The sequence below is a fragment of the Mustela nigripes genome, chromosome 2, assembly GCF_022355385.1.
Source record: "Mustela nigripes isolate SB6536 chromosome 2, MUSNIG.SB6536, whole genome shotgun sequence".
In the NCBI taxonomy this organism is placed as follows: domain Eukaryota; kingdom Metazoa; phylum Chordata; class Mammalia; order Carnivora; family Mustelidae; genus Mustela; species Mustela nigripes.
Genome location: NC_081558.1, coordinates 23490110 through 23512321, shown reverse-complemented (window position 1 = coordinate 23512321; position 22212 = coordinate 23490110). Strand labels below are relative to the sequence as shown.

The following is a 22212-nucleotide window of genomic DNA, read 5'->3' as shown; positions in this document are numbered from 1 at the left end:
ATTATTTGTGCCAAGAATGGCAACTGAATGTAGGCTTGTAAATGGCTTTGGGTAATTCTGCTGTGTCATTATCATAAAATGGGATCTCCCAGATATTTCTGTAGAAGCCAAGAAGTTCCATGTGAGGAAAAAAAAAAAAAAAAGGCAAACCTATCTTACATATGGACCTTTCTTCATGGTTCAATGTAGGACAATCAACCCCCTGGAGAAAGTGGGTCAGTTTCCACTAAAAAGAACAGACTCGTGATGGCTTGAGGGCAACAAGTCTGTATTGCTACGTGGTTTTTTAACCAAAACTTCAGGACACTTCGCTGCATTTGGTGAAAATATTTAATACCGATGAGGCATATCACCAGTTAGTGTTATCCCAAGGTGATAGCAAGGGTTGAAATTTATAGACTCTAGAAAGGAATCACAGCAAAAACAAAATGGAATTCTTTTTGCAAACCATTGTTCTAGAAAGTAGTCATACGTTAGAAGATAAGTTTTGAAAGACCCTCAAAATATCAGAATTATGAAAGCCATAACTTCTAGCCAACCATCATTAATGACTACCATACACATGAGGGATACCCAAATGGGACATTTTTAGAGATAGATCAGCTAAGAGATTAAAGTAAGCATGTTTACAGAGACATAACTATTTAAAATATTTATGGAGAAAACAGTTGCAGATGATACTAAGAGAGATTCCAACAAAAACACAGCACAAATGCAGACACCATATGGTCCAATGTATGCACCCATGACCTCATGTGAAAAGCAGGCCAAAGACATAACAGCTGGAGGTGCCTCCCTTTTACCCCCGGAACAACAACTCTTGGGTTTGGAAGGGGATCATCATAATCATGTCCATGGCTGGGTGAAATCTATGAGTAACGTCAAAGGCTTTGGGAAGAAAGTTCTCAAAACAGTTGTCCCTGGAAGCCTTCACTTTGTTGGGGTTTCAAGCCCAATCTGCATTTCCCTCTGACACCACGTAAAAGGTGAAGTCAGGTAACGCGGAGTTTTTTGTGAACCAGAGAAGCATCACGTATCTTCCCAGCACTTTTGTTGTCTCCTGATTATTCATTAGGCCTGAGTCAGGACCACAAATCACTGCAGACTCCCCAGACTACCACATCCCAGGGGATCTGCTCATATGTTCCCTTGATTGCTGCTCGAAAGCATCAGAAGCCAAGACACGAAAATAGCCGTGGAAACTCTTAAGTTTTATGAGTGTTTAGCATATGGCCAGTTCTAGTCTCATAACACAACTGGAAAACTAGTCTATTGTTCCTGTTAAATAAAGAGAATCCTGAAGATTCAAGAAGTCAATTAACTTGCCCATGGTCACAAATGGGTGGCGCTGGGATGCCACCCGCCATGTTCTTTGCTGGTCAACCAGCAGGACAATGAGTTTGAGGCGGCAGGGGCGGTGGGGGTGGGGGCAGGTGCTGATGCTTGTAGGAACCTTTCTTTCCAGAAGAGTGTTCTGCAACTGTCACTGAAGTAACATTGGGGATGGAGAAGGGAAGGGTGTGAGAGGCACATACTCTCATCCACCAGCCACTGAGACTAGCTGTCCTGAGGTGAGGTGCCTTCCACCTGCACTGAGACCCTCCTCAGCCGCACACCACTTTCCAGCCCAGATCCCCAAGGTTTATTATATTTAAACTCCTTCTCCAAAGAGCTTAATTGCCCAGAAATGACTCCAGGGAGTTCTGAGACCATTTCATGCAGGGCTCTTAATAATTTTTAAGGTAAGTACCTTTCTCTGTTTTAATAAAAAGACAGTTTGTATCCCTGGTGAGGAATTGCGAGGGGTGGAGAGCAGAGCTACTCCTTGTGACAGAGGGCTGCACAGCAAGTCCTTGAATAGTTCGATGTCTTTTGCAAAGGCACTGGGGCATCCTCCTCAATTGCAAACTTTCTACATGTATGGCATGTGATGTGAGTGACAAGAGGGAAGAGAGCAGGGAACCAGGTGCTACTGAAGAACCGTATGTCCCAGCAACCTTTGTTCTTACCATATTCCTGTGTTGGTTTGTTTTGAACCTTGTTTTAAAAATCCCATGGCTGACAGCACCTCAAATTCATGAGGAATCTTCTACGACAGAGTGCTTCTGTATATGGATCATTGGAAACTTGATGAATAAATGCCAGTTCATTGAGGCCGGTCCAGTTTTAGGCACTGACTTCGTTAAGTCTCTTTACAAAGGAATTTCAAATGTGGGTAATTAAGAAAGCATGACCTATTAAAGATGCTGATCCTTCCAGATAATGCGGAATTCTGACCATATATTTACTCTGGAAGCTGTTGTTCTCCTCAAATCCTTTAACTTTTCATGAAGTGTTCAGTCTTTTTGTGATGCCACTGAAGTGTAATCAAACATTACCACAAGCCAAGTCACACACTAGCATGTCTCGCCTTGTTTAAATATCTCAAATATATTTGAGTAATTGTGTAATGATTTCTAGGCCTCTGGTTGTCCATATGGTCTGAACAGACTGTCTTTTGTAGAGCAGTTGTGCTATCTCTCTCAACGGGAAGGAATCAAATCATCTTTGCTCCAAACTGGAAAGCTTGGGAGGTACTGCTTACATTTCCGGGAGGTGCCTTACCTCAACTCTTGAAACCAAACCAACCCACATCTGGCCCCCAGAAATCACTGTGTCTTCTGGAAATCTTGCTTGTGTTTGTGAAATATCCCAGAACAAGTCAGCAGGCATCATGTGTCATGTTTTCTTCTGTAACTGTCCTTAGGATACAATGACATGCCATGGGGACGACACGGCAAAGCCAGCAGGGCAATCACATGGACTCTTACTAGACAGAGAACATTCTACGTGGTGAAACCAGATCATCTCAGACAGACAATGAGGACCAGTGAAAGGGTCTGGCTTTGGCAAGAACTTTGCTCTAATGCTCTCCAGGTGGTACAGGCAATGAGACAAGCAAAGGAGCTATTGAGTTTGCAATTAATGAAGCCCACACGAGTCTTCAGAGATTTGACTCAACAGCCCAGCATCTAAACTTAGTCACCGGGTCTCACAAATTATTCACATTAGCTGTATCCCTAGGAAAGAACCTCAGGGAAGACCTGGAATGCTGTGTTTGAAGGAATGTGCTGAACTTACTCTTGACCTATTATTTGAGAATTCTTAGCAAAATGTTTGGGTGCAGAGTTGTCCCCAAACTACTGGCCATGAGAGGGTTCTTTGATGGGACAAACTTGGCAGGGAGACAGTGGACAGATGAGTCTGGTGGCCTTTCTGCTCCTGCCCAACCTCAGGCTTTTGAAATATTAAGAGGAAAACCATTTCACTGGTCACAAACAGCACTGAATGCACAAAATCATGGAGACATGCACAGTTTGCGAGTTCCGCGGGTGACTGCAATGTGACAGAAAACAGTTTACCTTTTGTGCCTGAGGGAGCTGAAAAACAACAGGAAAACAAGACAAAAAGAAAAGAAAAAGGCAATCATTACATTAAAAGTCAAGATTAACTGTAAAACTTCATTTGATCACCATTGGCAAATGGAAAAACCAAAACTGGGAGAAAAACAAGGGAAATAAAACTAAAGCTGGGTCATTTCGCCGAAATTATGCTGTGGGACTGATTATTCAACCTGCTTTCTGTATCCGTAATCTCAACACACAATCCGTGAGCACATGTTTTAGGAATCACCACGCCCAGGCCAGCAGTTTGGCAACTTCCCGCCATGCTCGACCTGAGGCTCTTCTGTTCTGGGGCCCCAAACATTCATTTCCAAGACCCAGTTCCTCCTTCTTGCACACCAGTGGTTTCCTAGTGGAGGCGGATGGCCTGGCGACACCTGCAGTTGTCACAACTGGTGAGGGGAGGGAGCGAGAGCTATTGGCTTCTAGTGGGTAAAGACCAGGGTTGCTTCTACACCTTACAACGCAGGGGACAGTCCCCGCGGGAAAGAATTACTCAGCCCACATGCCGATTGTGCCAACGCTGAGGAACCCTTCTGTACATAAAGGTAAGACCATCCGAAGAATGTTCTGTTTTTAAAGTCATTTTTTCTTGCTTTGTCGCACATTAACTGTTCTTTTTATTGGTGCTTAAGAAAGCATGCACAAGGGTTTGTGCATTTGAAATAAAGCCGGTATTCGAAGAACAATGAAAAGGCAGTCAGTTAATCCATAAAATAAGACATAATGGCTTTCCCAATGGTAGAGGCAAGAAACTGAAATTATAGGTATGTGGGAAAAGATGAACATTTATGAGACATACTTGTCTATTTTTCAACCTTGAGACTATTAGGCTGTGGTTTAATGCCACTGTATTTGTGCCTGCCATGAGAGCATACAGTGTTTTGAAAAGCATTTTTCTAATCTGAAATGGAAATTCCATTATCCATGTGTTAAGTACCAAGTCTAGGAGTTGCATCATTTTCAAGACTGACTTCTCATCGTGGAGACTAACATTTATTGTGTGTGAACTCATCACCAGGCACCATTTAAAGCCTTTTGTTTGCATTACCCCAGCGAATCCAAGCAACTTGATAGAGGTGCCTTCATTATCTTCATTTTATAGATGAAAAATAAAATGGAAATTAGAGGGCTAATTGATTATATAATGTTCCATAGATAATAAGTTGTAGAGCTGGGATGCCTTAGGAGGTGCAAATTCGACCAAACTCACACAGTAAAGGCCACGAGCACTAGGAAATTAGCAGACTTTTCTGTCTCTCTGGAGTTTATAACATTGGAAGTGCTGGAAGATGCAAGATAACTAAACCCAATACTTTGGGGGCCCATTTGAACCTTTTGCCTTTCCCATTCATTTAGCCCTGGGAAGAATGTTCTTTCTTCATATGCACTAAGTAAGCCCAGGGCTTCCTAAGGCCCTGAACCTGTGGACAGAATCCAGCAAAGGGCAGAAGGGATCGACCCAAGCCAACAAAATGCCTTGATTCTCAGAGACAACTCCAGAATAATTTGGAGGATGTCCATGAAGGGCAGACCCAACCTCTCCAACACTCGTTTTTCAAGCAATTTTATCCCAAAAGGTCTCCCAATTTAAGGAAACAGGAATAGTATAAACATGTTTTTCTGATTCTTTCATTCTAGTCAAGGTTATGGTGACCACTACTCAAAAAGGAAGCCTGTGAGTTCCTCCAGTGCTTCTTTTTAAAAAAAGATTTTATTTATTTATTTGACAGAGAGAGATCACAAGTAGGCAGAGAGGCAGGCAGAGAAGGGGGGTGGGAAGCAGACTCCCCGCTGAGCAGAGAGCCCAATGTGGGGCTCGATCCCAGAACCCTGAGATCATGACCTGAGCCAAAGGCAGAGGCTTTAACCCACTGAGCCACCCAGGCGCCCTTCCTCTAGTGCTTCTTAAGAGTTCAGAAAATATGTATCAAGAGGTGAGAAATCCAGCCTAAAATGAGGGATCACTTCAAGATCTCTTAAATAGTAAACATTTTTTTCATACAACAGAAAAGAAATGTTAGAGACACGAACATTAAGGGAATGATAAATGCACGTTTCCTTAGGAAAGCATTTGTGTTGAATCACAGCTTGTCATCTGAAATGTGGGGCAGTGGGGGGCTGAGAATTACAAATGTTTGATGAACTGTAAAATAAATACCAAAGGTTCAGTCCTGCACAAACTGCCGGACTTGACAAGCCCCTGAAAGGAGAGCTACCCTTTCTTTCTCTTTCTGGAAGCTTCATCTCAGTCAAGCCGGAAACACCTCTTTTTGACTCACCCATTTAAGCCCATGAGAAGGAAAATGAGAGAGTAGGCCTTTGTGGTGATGTCCTTGTCCTCAAACTCTCCACAAAACATATATTTTCCTCAAGAAATAACTCATGAGAACAAAGAATCACTTTCCTATCGGAGCTCTGAAGGAACAGAAATTAGAGCTTGCAGTGCCCTCAACAGGTTGGACCTCTGAGAAGGAGCTTCAGATTAGAACACAGCAAATTTAGATCAGATCGCTAGCAGCCACAAGACGCTACTGCTTGGGGGCCGGCTCTCCTGATGACACACCATCCACCCAATGGCCACCAACGGTGTCCACGAGCCTGAGCTGGGAACCTGACCGGCTGGACACTTGGGGGCCTCTGGCTGGAGTCTTGAGCCATGTGCCTTCCAGCCTTTGGCCAGATGCTTGTCTGTAAAAAAGGATGGTGGAGGGAGGGCTGGGAAATGGGCCAAATCTTGAATGGCCAATGCATTTTGTCTTGAGAGCCAAGTCTGACTGATTAGTAATGGCTGTCTGGAGGGCTGTGTTGAGAAGGATTCTGAAGTTATGTCTGAGTTTTGTTGGAAAGAATGTGAGAGCCACATAGCAGTGTCCTTTGTGGGCTAAAAACCAAGGAATGGCAGACCCTATCGCTGGACATGATGATCTCTCAAGGTCTTCCTGTACTTTTTCTTTGTAGTTCTGAGCACATCTATGATTTCTATGTCATTTATTTGTTTCATGTCTCTCCCCTGCTAGGTCACAAGCTCCATGAGGGCAGGAGGGTATTTCCGTTGCAAGTCTACGAAGTTCTCTAAGCTGTGCCTGTAACTGGTGTCTGCCTCGCTGAAGAAGGTACCTTGTTACTAGGGCATGCCCATGTTAGGGAAAGAGAATTGGGCGAACCACCTTGAATCCACACACCTCCACAAACACACCATGTTGAGAACCCAAGCTGACAGCTGTCAAGAGAAAAAGAAATGTCTCTGACTGAAGGATGGACGTGAACTCTCAGATTCCCACATCTGACATGGATGTCTATATATGAGCAGACCCAGGGATGCACATAAAACCAGCCTGGGAACTTCTCTAAGCTGAGGCAATGTCTCTTTCACAAAAGCCACCTTGGCATGGTTAGCCAGGCTTCCTGTCTCTGGACCTGTTTCTTCACACTATAGAAGGGTCTGCATGGGCAGCTTCAGGTTCCTTCCAGGCTGCATAGCCCCAAGTTGCACTATTCTCTATCCAAGTGCACACCCTCCAGTAACTTTTTAAAAGGAAGGGTAAAGGAAGAAAGAAGTAGTGTTAGGCTCTGGACTCCCACATTCCCGAAGAAAAGCTGGGCGCTGGATGCCTCCATGAGATACCTAACACTTGAATGTGGAAAAACTGAGAAAGTGTCAACTGGAAGAGAACAGAGAGGGGAGGTGATGAAGATGAAGACAACATAAAAACAGCACAAGCTGCTCTTCAGTGGACACTCTCAACGGACCAGGGACTTGGCTAAGCGCTTTTCATCTTGAGGGATGTTGGTCCTCACAGCAGACCTCCAGGTTAGACAATAGTATCATCCCATTTATAGATGAGGAAAAGATAATAGTTAAAATAGCTAAGTACCTTGCCAAGGTCACTGAGGCAGGAAATGCTTAAGCTGAGGGTCAAAGTCAAGCCTCTCGGCAGCCCCACCTCTCCTCTAACCATCAGGCTCAAGGTGCCGCTCCTCCTGCAGACCAAGGATACTAGCACCAACCCAAGCTCCTGAAGGACTTAGGGACTTCTCAGGCCTTTCCATTTGGGCATCTCCCATAATGGAAAGGGGAATGAGAAATTCCAGCACCACCCCTGGTGGGAGAGTCTGGATGGAGACAGAAAATCCAGCTTACCACAGTTCTCGGCATGTGGTGCATGATGTAACCATGTAGCATAAATATTTACTATGCCTTCTCCTGTTGCAGACATTTGCACTTACACTCTCCTCATCCTGGACTCTCCCTCATACCCCTCCCTGCTTGCCTAGCAAATGCCTACTTCTCTGGTCAGTTATCATTGCCTCAGAAAAGCCTTGTCTGACCTCTTGTATCATATGCCCTCATCACATGCCCTCCTAATACCACATGCCTCCCATTCATGGTCTAGTGACTCCTACTTGTGGTAACTGCCATTCTGCCCTTCTTTTTTTGGTAACAGAAACCAAACTTTTAGCCAGGATAGCTATATGACCCTGTTAGAGTTTGGTGTGGCTAAGTGGTTCAGCTGTGGTCAGTGAGATATTCATGGATATGGCTTTTCCAGATAGTGTCCTTAAAAGGATTCCTTCCATCCTGCTGCCAGTAAGGCACCTGTGATGGCTGGTGCTCCAGCAGTCATTCTAGGCTATGAGGTCATCTTGAGGATGAAAACCACACATTAGGATGGTGAGGACAGCAGTAATGACAGGTAATTATAACAGCTACGGCCAGCTATCCGCCATTCTAACTGCTTCACCTATGTTAATTTATTGAAAACTCACAGGAACCTTATTAGGTAAGTTCTATCATTACCTTAGTTTTATAGATGATGGAACTACAACATCATATGGCCAGAAAACAGCAAAGATAGGATTTAAAAAGGGAGACCAGTAGGAAGGGCAGTGAATAATCCAGATGAGAAATAATGGAGAACTGAATCAAGGTGCTAGTGGTGGAGGTGATGGGCAGTGGTCTGACCTTAGATCTATTTCAGAGTAGACTCAATAGAGAGTGATATGGTAATACGAAAGGAGAGACATCAAGCGTGCATCCACGGGTTTCTGTCCATGCGAATGCAAAAATGGAACAGCCATTTACTGAAAAGAGGAAGACAAAGGGGGGAGAATATTTGAGGGAAGTTCTCCAGAGTTGGGTTTTGTCTACAACTGACAATTTTGGGATGTCTTTTAGACTTGCAGGCAGAAGCGTAGGGTGGGGAGCATGGTCACCATCAGTATTCTGACGAGGTCATTCAGGGAGTGCACACAGATAGAGGAGAGCTTGTGTCAGGGACAGAACAGGAACATCCCACCAGGTAGAGGTCTGGAAGCTGAAGGGAACCAGTAAAAAAAGCGGTGAGGAGCCATGGGGGAAGTGGGAGATCGGAGAGCCCTGAGTCCCTGACGCTCAATAAAAGTGCTTCTAAGTGAGACAGTGCCTCCACCAAGGGAACGGCGTGCTTTTGTTTTAACTATCCTTGTTCACTTCATTTCTATCTCAGAGTTCTGCTCCGAGTCATGGGGGCAACGGAGGGGACATCCAGCCATCATTCTCGCTCAATGAAGTTCCAGAGTTGAATGGACTCCTTTTCAAAAATAAAACTCCCATTAAAGAACTATTGATCAAAACAACACATTCCACTGTGAAATATGTAAAGACCAAATGGGAAACAAAGTATTCTCCTGCCAAATGTGTAAATAAAAAAAATTTAAAAAAAAAAAAAAAAAGAAAGAAAAGAAAAAAAAGGCAAAAAACCCAAAAAGCCTGGTCTACATATGTTTATTCCATTTGTAAAACTGGCCCTTTGCCTCAGGCCTTATGAATGAGCGATAAATCCCGGCTTGCTGCAACGTTTCCTTGTGTTCATTTATTTTTCTTGTGCGTGTTTGCATTTACAATCTTCCATTCTTCTTCATTAAGCAATGTGGGTAAAGATCCCTATTCCTCGTATGTATCAGAGGAAGTTCTGCTAATTGGCTCAAACTCAAAAACCTGCACACCAAGGACGGAAGGGCTCTGATGAGCTGAGGTCTGGCTGGGTGGTTTCTGTCCCACATCCAGCCGCTTCTGCCACCCATGCCAAGCCACCGCCGTGGCTCTCCCATCCCCTCGCTCTGACTCCTCCCCCCAGCCCCATCTCTATACTACATCCAGAATAATCTAAACGTATAAACCTGGTACTCTGTCAGCCCTCGCTTGCCTCAGAGGCTGTGTGTGGCTATTTTCTCTGGTGACCTAATGCTCTGTCCCTTGGCCATGCCAATTCCCTGACACCCCCAACAAGCCTGGCCTCACCAATTCTTACCCATCTGTCCGACGGCAGCTCTGGTGGCCGCTCCCCTGACTGAAGGCCCTGTCTCAACCAAGCATCTTTCTATGACTTCATCTTGTTGATTCCTGCCTTAGCATGTATCACCTTCTGGAATCTTCCTGTTGACATTTTAATTACCTCTCCACAGAAGATTTTAAGATTTATCCAGGACCCACATCTACTGTATTCATGGTTTGATTACCGCAGACTACACCTGTAGGGTAACTGGCCCTTGTTAATCACTTAGTCCCTATTTGTTGGAGGGACAGCGGAAGGAGAGAAGGAAGGAAAGAAAGAAAGAAGGAAGGAAGGGAGGCTGGAAGGGGGAGAGGAAAAAGGAGAGAAGGAAAGGGAGCGGGAAGGAAGGGGTGAGGCGGGGAGAGCCTTAGAGTCTGGTAGGACAGGTATCAAATCCTCCCTCTACCATTTCCTAGCTGTGAGGACTTGGGCAATAATATATTATCTTAGGGCTCTGGATTTCTCATCTGTGAGACTGTAATGGTAACACTACTACAAGGAATTCATGGGAGGATTACATGAAATAAATACCTGTTGAGAACCTACAACAGCCACTGGCCCATAATGTTACTCTTTTTACCCCTTGACCTTGACCTTGTAACCTCTGTGGTTTTCAGAGTGGGCCCCAATCTTACAGTATATGAGGGATTACACTAATAACCAAGTACCTCATGGTCCATGAACGAGCCCACGGACCTGGAGTCACAGTCTTCCCCACTGGGCCATTGCTTTTTCACAGTGGTTATGTAGAGGAGTGACAAAGCCTGGAGGAGGTGTCTTACGCAGTATGTAACTCTTACAATGGATTGCATCTCTTTGCTCTCAACATAAGCCCCTTCTTTTTGTAGTAGTTCCCACATTTTGGGTAAGGCTCTGTTCCAAGATCCTTGATGTAGACAGTGCCAAGACCTAAGCCAACCAACTCATTGCTCTCCCCTGGCTACAGCAAATGTCTAAGAGTGGACAAATGACATAAACTGATCTAGTGAGGACTTTTATAGGAGTAATCAATAATTATATCCCTCTTCCCATGTCTCTCCTCTTCCCTCTCCTCTCTCAACTAGAGTCTGAGGGGATGCACCTCTGGGAACAGTGCACCAAATGGGACCAGAGAGTAAGGCCAACAGTATGAAAGGTGTGAGTCACAGAGGCAGAACTCAGGGCCCATGGCATCATTTGAGCCCCATGTCTATCCAGGAGACTTAGCTTCTAGTGGCTTCCAGCTTAGTAGAAGCCATAGGGACAACCTAAGAGACCGGGGTTCCCATTATTCCCATAGATACATGTAGCTGGTCATCTCTAGGATACACCACGGCTGCTCACGACTAGATTTTACTTGCACAAATCAAGGGATTCCTCAGAAAGTTCTGTACTTTTGCTCAACTTCAATAATTCTCAGAAGTAACTGCCTCAAAAGATTTCCAATGGCATATGTGAAAGTTCCTCACAAAAACACAGCATCATGTTTTGATCTTTATGACAATGTTAGAAGAGTCAGGAGACAAAATGGTGTCTCTTTGTGTCATTGTCCTGCTCCTCAGAGTCTCTTCCACCCCTGGCTTTCAGTTCATCTACTTCCTCTACTTCTTACATTTTTTATGGTCTTACTTCCTCTACTTCTCTTCCTCCTGAAATGTAGGCACCCTTCTGCTCATTCTACAATCCCCTCAGTGAGGCCACCCCTTTCCGGGCTCATGGCTTCAACTCATGGTGGTGCTCCCCTGCTCATGGTGGTGATGAGAGGGGAGAGGGTGGGAAGGATGACAGTGGTAGACGGAGACAACCCTGCAGACTGAAGACAGGAATAAAAAGAGGGTCAATAAGAAAATAAACATAACCGATTTTCCTATTCAAGTTCCCATTGGAATTTTTGCTTCACATCCTGGAAGTCCTTTAAGCCCTGTTAGAACGACTCACAGGGAGAATGATTATCTCCGCAATCCAAATTTTGTTGCTTTTGTCAGTTTGAGTGTTCTTTGATCTGACCACATACAATTTATTAATGATTTCTCAATATCTAGTTTGGGGTACAAATAGAATTTTAACTTATTTTTCCAGTAGTGCATTTAAAAGCAAAAAAAAAAGTATGGATAGAAAGATCTTTCTTTGCAACACACTTGCTTTTCAAAATGTTTCTTTAAAACAAAAATCATATCAGTAATGCATGTTCCCTGGAGAAAATCAGATGTAGAAGGGAGACAAAAGGAGAATTTAAGGCCACCTCTGACACTAGCATCCATTTGTCCCCCTGACATCCACTGTTGTCCTCAGTTAATATTATGTTAAACGACTACACAGTATTCCAGTATTAGAATATATGATAAATGACTTATGAGCGATGTATGCTGTATTCTCCTTGTCACTAAAGTAAATGATTGCAATAAACATCCTTGTAGTGGACACATGTTTGTAATAAACATCTTTGTAGTAAAACTGTTGCACACACTCTCAACTTTCCAAGAAGCTGAATTATTAGTTAAAGGGCCTTGCATATTTCAGTCCATGTGCTTTCTAGAATGCTGTCCTAATTTACACTCTGAGCAGGATTCTCTTTTTCCAGTGTTCACTTCGCCACCCCTAAGCCAGAGCTATGAATTATCATCTTAAAAAATCTTCCGGTAATTTTTAAAGGTTAGATTATATGGATGAACTTTTTCCATAATTCAAATGAGTTAGAGAGAGAGAGAGGGGGGATAATCTACTTCAAAATCCCCAAATGGCCAAAGGGTTCACTCTGTTGTGGGCCTCCAAATAGCAGTGCGTTGCTTACTATAGACTCACACCTCCAGGCTATTTAGTGGAAAAGAAGTAGATTGATAACTAAAGGTCAGATTTTTCAAACTTAATTTTGGATTTAAAAAAAAAAAAACCCACCGTGTTTTTGTTCCAGCAGTAGAGCCCTGCCTAGATGAAAAGCAATCCTGCTTAAATTATTCACTTGATGGCAGACATTTTTGGGGACGCTGGGAAATGTGGATTATTAATGGGCAGACCAGAACAATTCTCACATTACATATAGCTAAGGACTATCAGCTGGGGGAAAGCCCCAGACATTTTGCTTGTTATAATGTTCTAAAAATTCTCACAATAAGAAGTCATTTCTCATCAGGCTCGAACTCTGCATTGTATCGGAAAAATAAGTTTCCAATTAAAATTGTCATTCTTCAAGCTTTATTTTGTGTGGTCATCTTGCTGAAAAATTATCTGGAGTTCTGGCAATGTGGGGGAGCCCAAGGTCCTGCCGGTTTCCTGTGAGAACATGCATTGGTAGAATCTAAAGTGGATTTGGCGAAGTCCAGATAAAACCACCACCATGATGCATTTGTCTTTGCTGTTTGAAAACCACATTGGTCAACAGGGCAGTCCAGGAATCAGTGCAGATTTAGGAGGATCTGATAGGGAAGGAAGCTCTTTTCTGCAGGATTTATTTTGGAACTATCTGAACAGGATGCAAACCCACTCAGACCTTCTCCTGAACTCCCACCCTACCAGTGTCACTTTTCAACATTGTGACTGCTTCCAGTTGGATGCTCTAAGCTGCTGGTTTTAATTAAAACTTAATTTGCAAAAATGTTTCATAATTTATGCATGTCATATAATTCCTCTGAGACTGTGAACTTGGAGCCAACTCAGGGCCTTATAAGGAGACACTGTACTGAGAAGTTTGGGGGAGAAAGGGATATAGGAGAAGAAGTACCAACAGGGGTGCAAACAGGAAGGTAATGATGCTTTCTTTCAGCTTTCCATCACCTGGATCTGCAGCCACCTGGGAGAGATATGGGCCTTGATGTTTGGAAGCAGAGAGCCCATCTGGCAGGTCACAGACTCAGAGAACCAGAAGGGTCAGTGGTGGCTAGAATGGTCCTCCAAGGAAGGTCTTACCAGGAGAGATGATGAGCCAAAGAACTTGAAACCCTCCAAAAGAGATGAATGGGTTCCCACTCTCCCCACAAAAGGAGACACTGAAAACCCACAGAGGAAAATTAATGAAAACTCAAGAGTTTGCAATGAAACCATTACTTCACTCAACAGATGTCTTCCAAGAGAGAGTTTGCAGGGATTTGCCAAACCGTTGAACCACAAAGAAGTCTGTGTAGCAACTTAACTAGAAATATTAGGCCTCTAAGAAAGATGACCAGTTGAACCCTCCCCTCAATACACATCCTTTGTTAATTATAAAGTGAATGAATCTCCAGTCACCCTCCATGTCTCCAGTGGGAAAAGATCTATACAGACAGAATTTTACACAGAAAAAAATCAAAGGGGCCAGGAGAGAAAGTGCACACATATTCTGCATACTCACAAAGGATGGGCCACCATGTCAATGCCATAGTCTTTAGTGGCCACCCTGGTAAGTTATACGTTTACTGACAGATGATCTCTATCTCGGTATCTACAGCTTAAAGGTCCTTCCCTTTCCTGCTGCCTATGAAAACCATTATAACCTATTAAGTAAAAGTCAGAGACTATGTAGTTTATCTGTCAAGCTTGTACCTCACAGAAGTGAACACGTTAAATAAACATTTGCGGGTCAAGGTATGGGCTGTGGGTAACAGATAATCAATCCTCTGTTAGTGTTCTCAGTTAGGAGATCCTTCGGGAAACTTCCCACCCTGTGATTCTTATCTGTAATTCCAGTTCATGAGTTCTTTTCTAGGAAAAAGCTATGAGTATTTCCTTCTATTTGATGTTGTTTTCACCTTGGTCCATCAATGAATATATTTTATGTTCCCCTAGAAAGAGAAAGAACTGGCAAAGCCATGAGTTGAATGATACTAGTTCTCTTGGTGCATCTGAGCACTTTGCAAGTCAAGAGTGGTTGCTGTTTACTAACAATGAGAACTTGCACATACTGAGGCCTTACTCTAAGCTAGGCCAGGAGTAAAGGCCTCTGAACACATCTTCCCTCATGAGAAATTCTCACATAACTCCAGGGATCAGATACAGTCACTTACATCCCAAATATGGGGAAAGTAAGACTGACTCAAGACCCTATTTTCTGACCCAATGGGATAAACAAGTCATACAATCCAATTAGTCTTTTTACTAAAAACAAAACAAAACAAAACAAAAAAACAGCAACTTAGAATAACCTATGAATGGTTAATGAAGGGAATCCAATATAAAACTAAAATGTAAGTGGTTTACTTGGCAGTAGAATAGAAGAGAGCTCTGTCCTTCCCTCAAGCCCGCTGACACACTGACTACCACACTATTTCAGGCTTGTTTTGGTCATACCTTGAAAGAAGGAGACCTATTAATATGCGAGAACTGCTGATCTCTCAAAATACATTTTGCTCCCCACCCCCCAAATCTGGTGGTTGGCAATCTTTAGGCACATTTTGCCAAACACATGTTCCTAAAATTTTGAAGTCCATGTGTATTTACAGTGGAATTTTCTCATAGTCTTGATTAGTTTATAATTAAGTCATAAAACTAGAGTAACTCTTAACAAATATCTTTATTTCCTAGTTCTTTTTTTGTTATTACAGGACTTTCTTTCTCTTAGTTAAAAAAGTCCGATCTTACCAGTGGCACTTGGGCCCAAACCTCAAAGAGGCTAATATGCTTCGGAAGTTCACTTTAAAACATATACTTCAACGGAATCCAAATGCCAAAACCTGAACTACAAAATACTGTCATTTATATTGAATTCATAAGTTAGGGAACATGATCAAGGAACAAAAAAAGAAGCAGAAATAGGGTTATCTTGTAAATAAACTGACTAAGTATAGTATTACATTTAAATAAAAATTGTTTCAGTATCATATCTAGTAAACTGTCACTGTCTCAAAAAGTTAAAAAAAAGAGAGATTAGCATTATTCTTTGGTGCAGTAATCTTTAAACCCAATATGTTTGTTAATTTTGAATATGAATAAGTAAGTGAAACAATGTAATTAAATAATCTTGAAGATAAAACAAACTAATCAACTAATCATCATCATCTTTTATTTCTAAATTTCTACTGTGGTCACAATAGAATAACTAGTATTGGATTAGCCCTCTTGACACAAACAAGGAAATAAGTGGACAGAACATACACCAAAAAGTCCTTTCATATTGGTCAACAATCAATACAGACTTCACTTCCTAGAAGGCACAAAAGTGAGGTGATATTCATGATAGTCTGCCCAGAGGCAGTTACAAGACCCCAGTGTAGGGAGCCTGAGCCCATGCAAAGCCCTAGCAGCTATGTTGAATTGAGGAGGAATTGATCAGAATTTATGGAGGCTAAGGTGACTGGAATTTTTCAAGGAGAGCACTGGAGAGAGAAAGCTCTACAGAGAAAGGGCTCCAGAAATTCAGAGGGAGGACTTCTTGAGTCTTTGGTGTAATACTAAAATGATTATGTGTAGGGTGAGAGTCCACAAGACTGGGAAAAGCACAATTATAGGGGCCGGGAGTGGGAGGCAGAGAACTTCAATAAAGCTGTAATCTAAAAAAAATCCATTGGGCTTCAACTATGGCTGGGAATTTACAAGTTCCAACCAGTCAGAAAAGAGTTCTCTGTAAAACACCTGGAGCATTTTGTAGGAACCCCAGGAAGGTTATTCCTAGGACAACCTAGTTAGGAGCCTAGTTCCTAGTTACAACTAAACTAGCTGTTAGACTGAAAGATACACCATACCTGCCTAACCAAAGCTTGAAACCAAGCATTTAAAGGGCCAAGCTCATACATAAGTAAATTAACCAGCCACCAGAACAGAACTCAATACTCTTTAAAGGAAGACAGCAAATTTAGACACTTACCACAATGCCCACAATCATGAAATCATTATGGCCAACACTTAGTAGAAAAAAATTACTAGATGTAGAAATATGAAAATGTGACTCTTAAGAAGGGAGAATAATCAATCAGTAGAAATATACCCAGAAATGATGCAACTGGAAACCATGACTTTAAATTGATTATTAAAGATATAGTCAATAATTTAAAGGAAACTTTAACATTATGAAGACAGGACTATCAACTAAAAACAAATGCCAAAACTGAGTAAAAAATCAAAACCAAATAAAACCCACAGGGTTGAAAATTATTACTTAAAAATTTAAAACGGGGGGGGGAGGAGCTTTGAAAGAGAATTTTAGTAACCAGTAGGAAAATATCGAGCAGATTAATATATGTGCAACTGAAATTCCAGAATCATGTGCAGTAGGGAAGAAACTGAAAAGAAATGAAAACATAGTGGCTACATATCTCAAATTTGATAAAATTTATAAACACGTCAATCTAAGAAGCTTAATAAACCACAAGCAAGAACCACACGCCAAAATCCAATACCAAGGCACAGTACAATAAAATTGCTGAAAATCAATCAAAACAACAAAATCTTAAAAGCAAGCAATAAAAGTACATATATACAGTACAAAAGTAAGAATTATCAAAGACTTCCCACCAGAAACAATGCAAGCCAGATGATAATAGAACTACTGGTTTAAAGTACTGTAATTAAGAAAAAAAAAAAGGTACATTTAAAATTCTATATCCAGTGAAAATATCCTTCCAAAGAAGGGGAAATAAAACATTTCAGACACACACACACACACAAATCTGAGAGAATTCACTGTCAGCAGAGTTGCACTTTAGAAAATATTTTTTAAAAAGTTCTTCAAGCTGAAGGAAAATGATTCCAGATGCAAGCTTCATTCTATACAAAAGAATAAATGGGGCCAGAAATGGAAACTATGTGGGTAAACATGAGATTTTTTTTTCCTCACTGTTTAATTAACTATTTTAAGCTAAATAAAAAAACAATGTATTGTGCGGGGTTTATAGTATACGTCGGAGTAAAGAGCATGATAATAGTAGCACAGAGGACGGAAGGAGAGCATGGGAGTCTACTGTTGTAAGTTTCTTCCCTTATGAGAGAGGGAGTTGTGAAAAGTTGAAGATGCAAATTGTTACACTATAGCAACCACTGGAAGGATGCAACTAAGAGGTACAAATTTGCTACTAAGTTAATAGTGGAAACACAGTGGTTAGGGGCACCAACTCCCAGGCAATCAGAAATCCATATGTAACTTTTGACTACCAAGAAACCTAAATACAAATTGTCAACTGTTGACTGGAAGCCTTATCAGTCACATAAACAGCTGATTAACACATATTTTGTATGTTGTACGCATTATATTCTGGATTCTTACAATAAGGCAAGCTAGAGAAAAGAAAATGTTATTAAGAAAATCATAAGGAAAGGAAAATACTTTGGTATTTTCCTTTCCTTACAGTATTATGGTACTGTAATGTATTTATTGGGAAAAAGTCTGCATAGAAGTGGACCTGTGCAGTTCAAACCCATGTTGTTCAAGGGCTAAATACATACATATGTGCGTATATTTATGTGTAAATATATATGCATATATATACACAAATACATATAATGCCTAACTTTTTAATGAACCTATGGTAGAGTTAAATAAAAAGAAAAATAAGAGATTAGATAGCTATTTCTAATAATATGGTAAACTTAAACCCAAACAATAGATAATTACTTTTTTTAAAAAAGATTTTTATTTGTTTACTTGACAGAGAGAGAGATTACAAGTGGGGGGGAGGGGTGGCAAGCAGAGGGAGAGAGGGAAGCAGAGTCCCGACTGAGCAAGAAGCCCAAGGTGGGACTCGAACCAGGACCCAGGATCATTACCTGAGCAGGCAGATGCTTAATGGACTGAGCCACCCAGGTGCCCTGAGATAATTACTTTAAATGTAAATGGATAAGGGGCATCTGGGTGGCTCAGTCCATTAAGCATCCAACTCTTGATTTCACCTCAGATCATGATCTCAGGGTCCGGAGATCAAGAGCCATGTTGTGCTCCATGCTCAGTGGGGAATCTGACTGAGATTCTCTCTCTCTCTCTGCCTCTGCCCCTATTCCTGTGTGCTCTCTCTCTAAAATAAATAAATGGATCTTAAAAAAAAAAAAAAGTAAGTGGATTAAATACACCATTTAAAAAGTAGAAACTGTCAGACTGGATAGAAAGAAAAAGAGATCCAAATATTTTGCCTACCAAAAATACCTTTTATGTAAAAATATATGTAGGTAAAGAAAAAAAGGGAAATATATACCACAATATAAACAAAACAGAACAATATCATATGAAGTTAGGTGGTTATATTAGTATCAAACAAAATAGACTTCAAGACAAGAAATGTTATGAGATTAAATATAGCTCATAATAATAAAATGTCTTATCACGAAGACATAATGTGTGCTCCTAATAATAAGGCTTCAAAATAAACACTGCAAAATTGGCAGAATCAAAAATTGAAACAGATAAATTTAGAATTTTCACTGGTGGTTTCAACAATCCTTTCAGTAATTGATAAAACAACGAGACAGAAAGTTAGTAAAAATATAAAAGACATGAACAGCATTATCAAATGATTTCACCCAATTGATATTTAGAACAAGGGGCATAATAACTACAGAATGCACATTCTTTTCAAGGACGAATATGAAATAGTCACCATAGTCCATATGCTGGGCTATAAAATAAGTGTCAAGGAGGAACATTATTGAATAATAGGGTAGATTCTCTGAACACAAGAGAATCAAGTTAGAAATCAGTAACAATAATGTATCTAATAAAATCTGGAGGTATTTAGAAAATAACACACTTCTAAATAACCAACGTATCACAAAATCCCCTCATCATCACAAGCAATATTAGAAAATATTTTGAACTGAATAAAAATGAACATCTAAATCTCAAAAGTTGTGATAGGTGGCTCAAACAGTTCTTAGATACATACATCTTCAGATGTAATATGAAAAGTATACGATTAATAGTCAAAGCTTTACCTTAAGAAAGAAAAAGAACAAATTGAACACAATATAATCAGAGGAAATTTTTTTAAAAAATTGAAAAAGAAGAGCAAAATACAATGCAACAGAAAATGAACAAACAGAAGAGTAAAATTGGTGAAACCAAAAGCTGGTTCTTTGAAAATAGCCCCCCAAAGTTGAAAAATGTAGAGCTAGACTGATTACAGATTGCTAATATCGGGAATGAAGAGGGGATAGTACCATAGATCCTAAATCCATTAAAGGGATAAGAGAATATTATGAAAATCCTTATGCTAATAAATTCAGCAACTCAGATGAAGTAGACAGGTTCCTTAAAAAGCAAATGAGCAAAATTAACATAAGAAATATAAAACCTAAAAAGCTATAGTTCTGTAAAAGATAATGAATTTGTAATGAAAAACTTACTGGAGTGCCTGGGTGGCTCAGTGGGTTAAGCCTCTGCCTTCAGCTCAGGTCATGGTCTCAGGGTCCTGAGATAGAGACCCGCATTGGGTTCTCTGCTCAGCGGGGAGCCTGCTCCCCCCAACCCCCGCCCACCTCTTTGCCTGGTTGTGATCTCTCTCTTTGCCAAATAAATAAATAAAATCTTTTAAAAAACTAAATAAATAAACTTCCCCACAAAGAAAGGTCCGGGCCCAAATGGTTTCATTAGTGAATGCTAACAGTATTCAAGGACAAACAGAGCAATCTTACACAAACTTTTCCATAAGATAAAGAAGGAAATACCTCGTAAATCATTTTATTAGGTGGTCATTATTAAAACTTGACAAATTATAAAAATAAAAACCACCACCACCACCACCAAACTATAGATTGATATCCTTTGTGAACACAAAAGGAAAGATCCAGCAACATACAAAAAGGAAAAAAACATCTTGGCCAATAGTGTTTATTACAGGAAGGCAAAGTTACTATGATATTCTCACAACTTATATCAATCGGTATCATTTGTGGTATGGAAGATTACATTTTCCACTTATGGTGTAATGTTGACACTCCTCCTATAAAGTCCACGTCTCCACCCCTTTGTGATTGCCTCAATAGAGAATATGGGGAAAATGGTACCAGTGACTTCCAGGGACAGATTATAAACATAACATTGGCACTTCTGCCTTGCTCTGGAAACCCAGCCTCCATGTGGTGAGGAAGTTCAAAGCAACTCATGCAAGGCAACCACATGGGAAGTCAGTGTAGGTGTGGCCAGTATAGGTATCCTGCAGACAGCGCACCCAAAGTCCTAGCCAACAGCCAGTATGAACCACCTGACATGTGAATACAGGTATTTCCAAGTGATCTAGTCCCTAGCCACTGAGCTACCCTTGTGGTTGAGTCTTCATAGTGAGGACCCTTAGTTTGTTGTGGAGTATAGCCAATTAAGACTGGTCGTTTTTATAAATAAATCTTAATCGGATGTCAGCCATGCTTGCCTATAACATCTGTTCCAACTGCCACCACATGCCTATGCCAGAGTTGGGAGGCTTCCATGAATCGCTTGGGCTATGAAAGCCAAATAGATTTGCTGGTTGACCACTTATAGAAGTTTTCCGACCCCTGTGCTAGGTTTTTAGAAAAGGAACTGCCCGATCATAGAGTGCACACATCACATCACATTAACTTTCTATCACAGATAGCCCCAAGTTGCTCTGCAGGGAGCCTTAGAGTCTCGCACGTGGGATGACCGCATGGGAAAGACTACTCCAAGTCTTCTTCCCACGTCCACGAGCAGCTCCACAGCTCCCTGTTGCACACCGTTGGTCTTCCCAACAAAGACCTCCAAAGTCTAACCGTAATGTCTTGAGATAAGTCTGAATAATTTTAAAACCTAACATTGGCAGAACTCTTAAAAGGTGAGAAATTAGGGTGCCGGGGTGGCTCAGTGGGTTAAGCCTCTGCCTTCGGCTCAGGTCATGACCCCAGGGTCTTGGGATCAAGTCCCCCATCGGGCTCTCTGCTTAGCAGGGAGCCTGCTTCCTCCTCTCTCTCTGCCTGCCTCTCTGCCTACTTGTGATCTCCATCTGTCAAATAAATAAAATCTTTAAAAACAACAAACAAACAAAAAAGACCAGGCTTAATTTGTTGTGGAGTATAGAGGCAAGTCAGCCCTGATGTTCCACGTCCAGATTCCTGCCACAGCACTTGTGAACATAGGAAACTGGTTTCACACCATTATGTTCGAGGGTGTTCGGTACACAACAGTAGTAACTGCAAGTAAATATCATAATACCTGTTTTACAAAAGCGGAAACCACACCTCATGAGGGGGACCAGGACGAGTTAGTGTGGGTGGTGAGTGGCCAAGCTGGGGTGTCAACCCACCTTTCCCTGCAAAGACGGCACATGCACTGACCTAGACAAAAGGCATCCTGAGTGTGGTACCAGGCCATTTACCAGAGTTCTAGCAGGGGGCTGGAATATCCAAGGAGGCTCTGCTGCCATCTTCACAAAATGATGACCTATCCCCAGTGAGTCTGCTTCTCTCGGGAAGACATCTGAGGTGAGGGTTTGGTATGTACAGGTCACACAGCCAAAGCCATCTCACTATGAAATCTTTTGCAAAGATATATCCCCAATGTCTACATTTGCAAAGCTCAAGTAGCTCAATCAGCCACGAATTCTGGGCATTTATACAAGAGTTGGTTGAAA

At 41.5% G+C, this 22212-nt stretch overlaps 1 protein-coding gene across 1 annotated transcript in view; it reads right to left on the bottom strand.

Annotated features, from left to right (window-relative positions):
* Positions 1 to 22212, bottom strand: part of CACNA2D3 (calcium voltage-gated channel auxiliary subunit alpha2delta 3) — an 858873-nt gene that overhangs the window by 239661 nt on the left and 597000 nt on the right. Inside the window, exon 14 of the mRNA XM_059389977.1 lies at positions 3402 to 3419. Within this exon, the coding sequence (XP_059245960.1) occupies positions 3402 to 3419 (18 nt within the window). The remainder of the gene's footprint in view (positions 1 to 3401; positions 3420 to 22212) is intronic.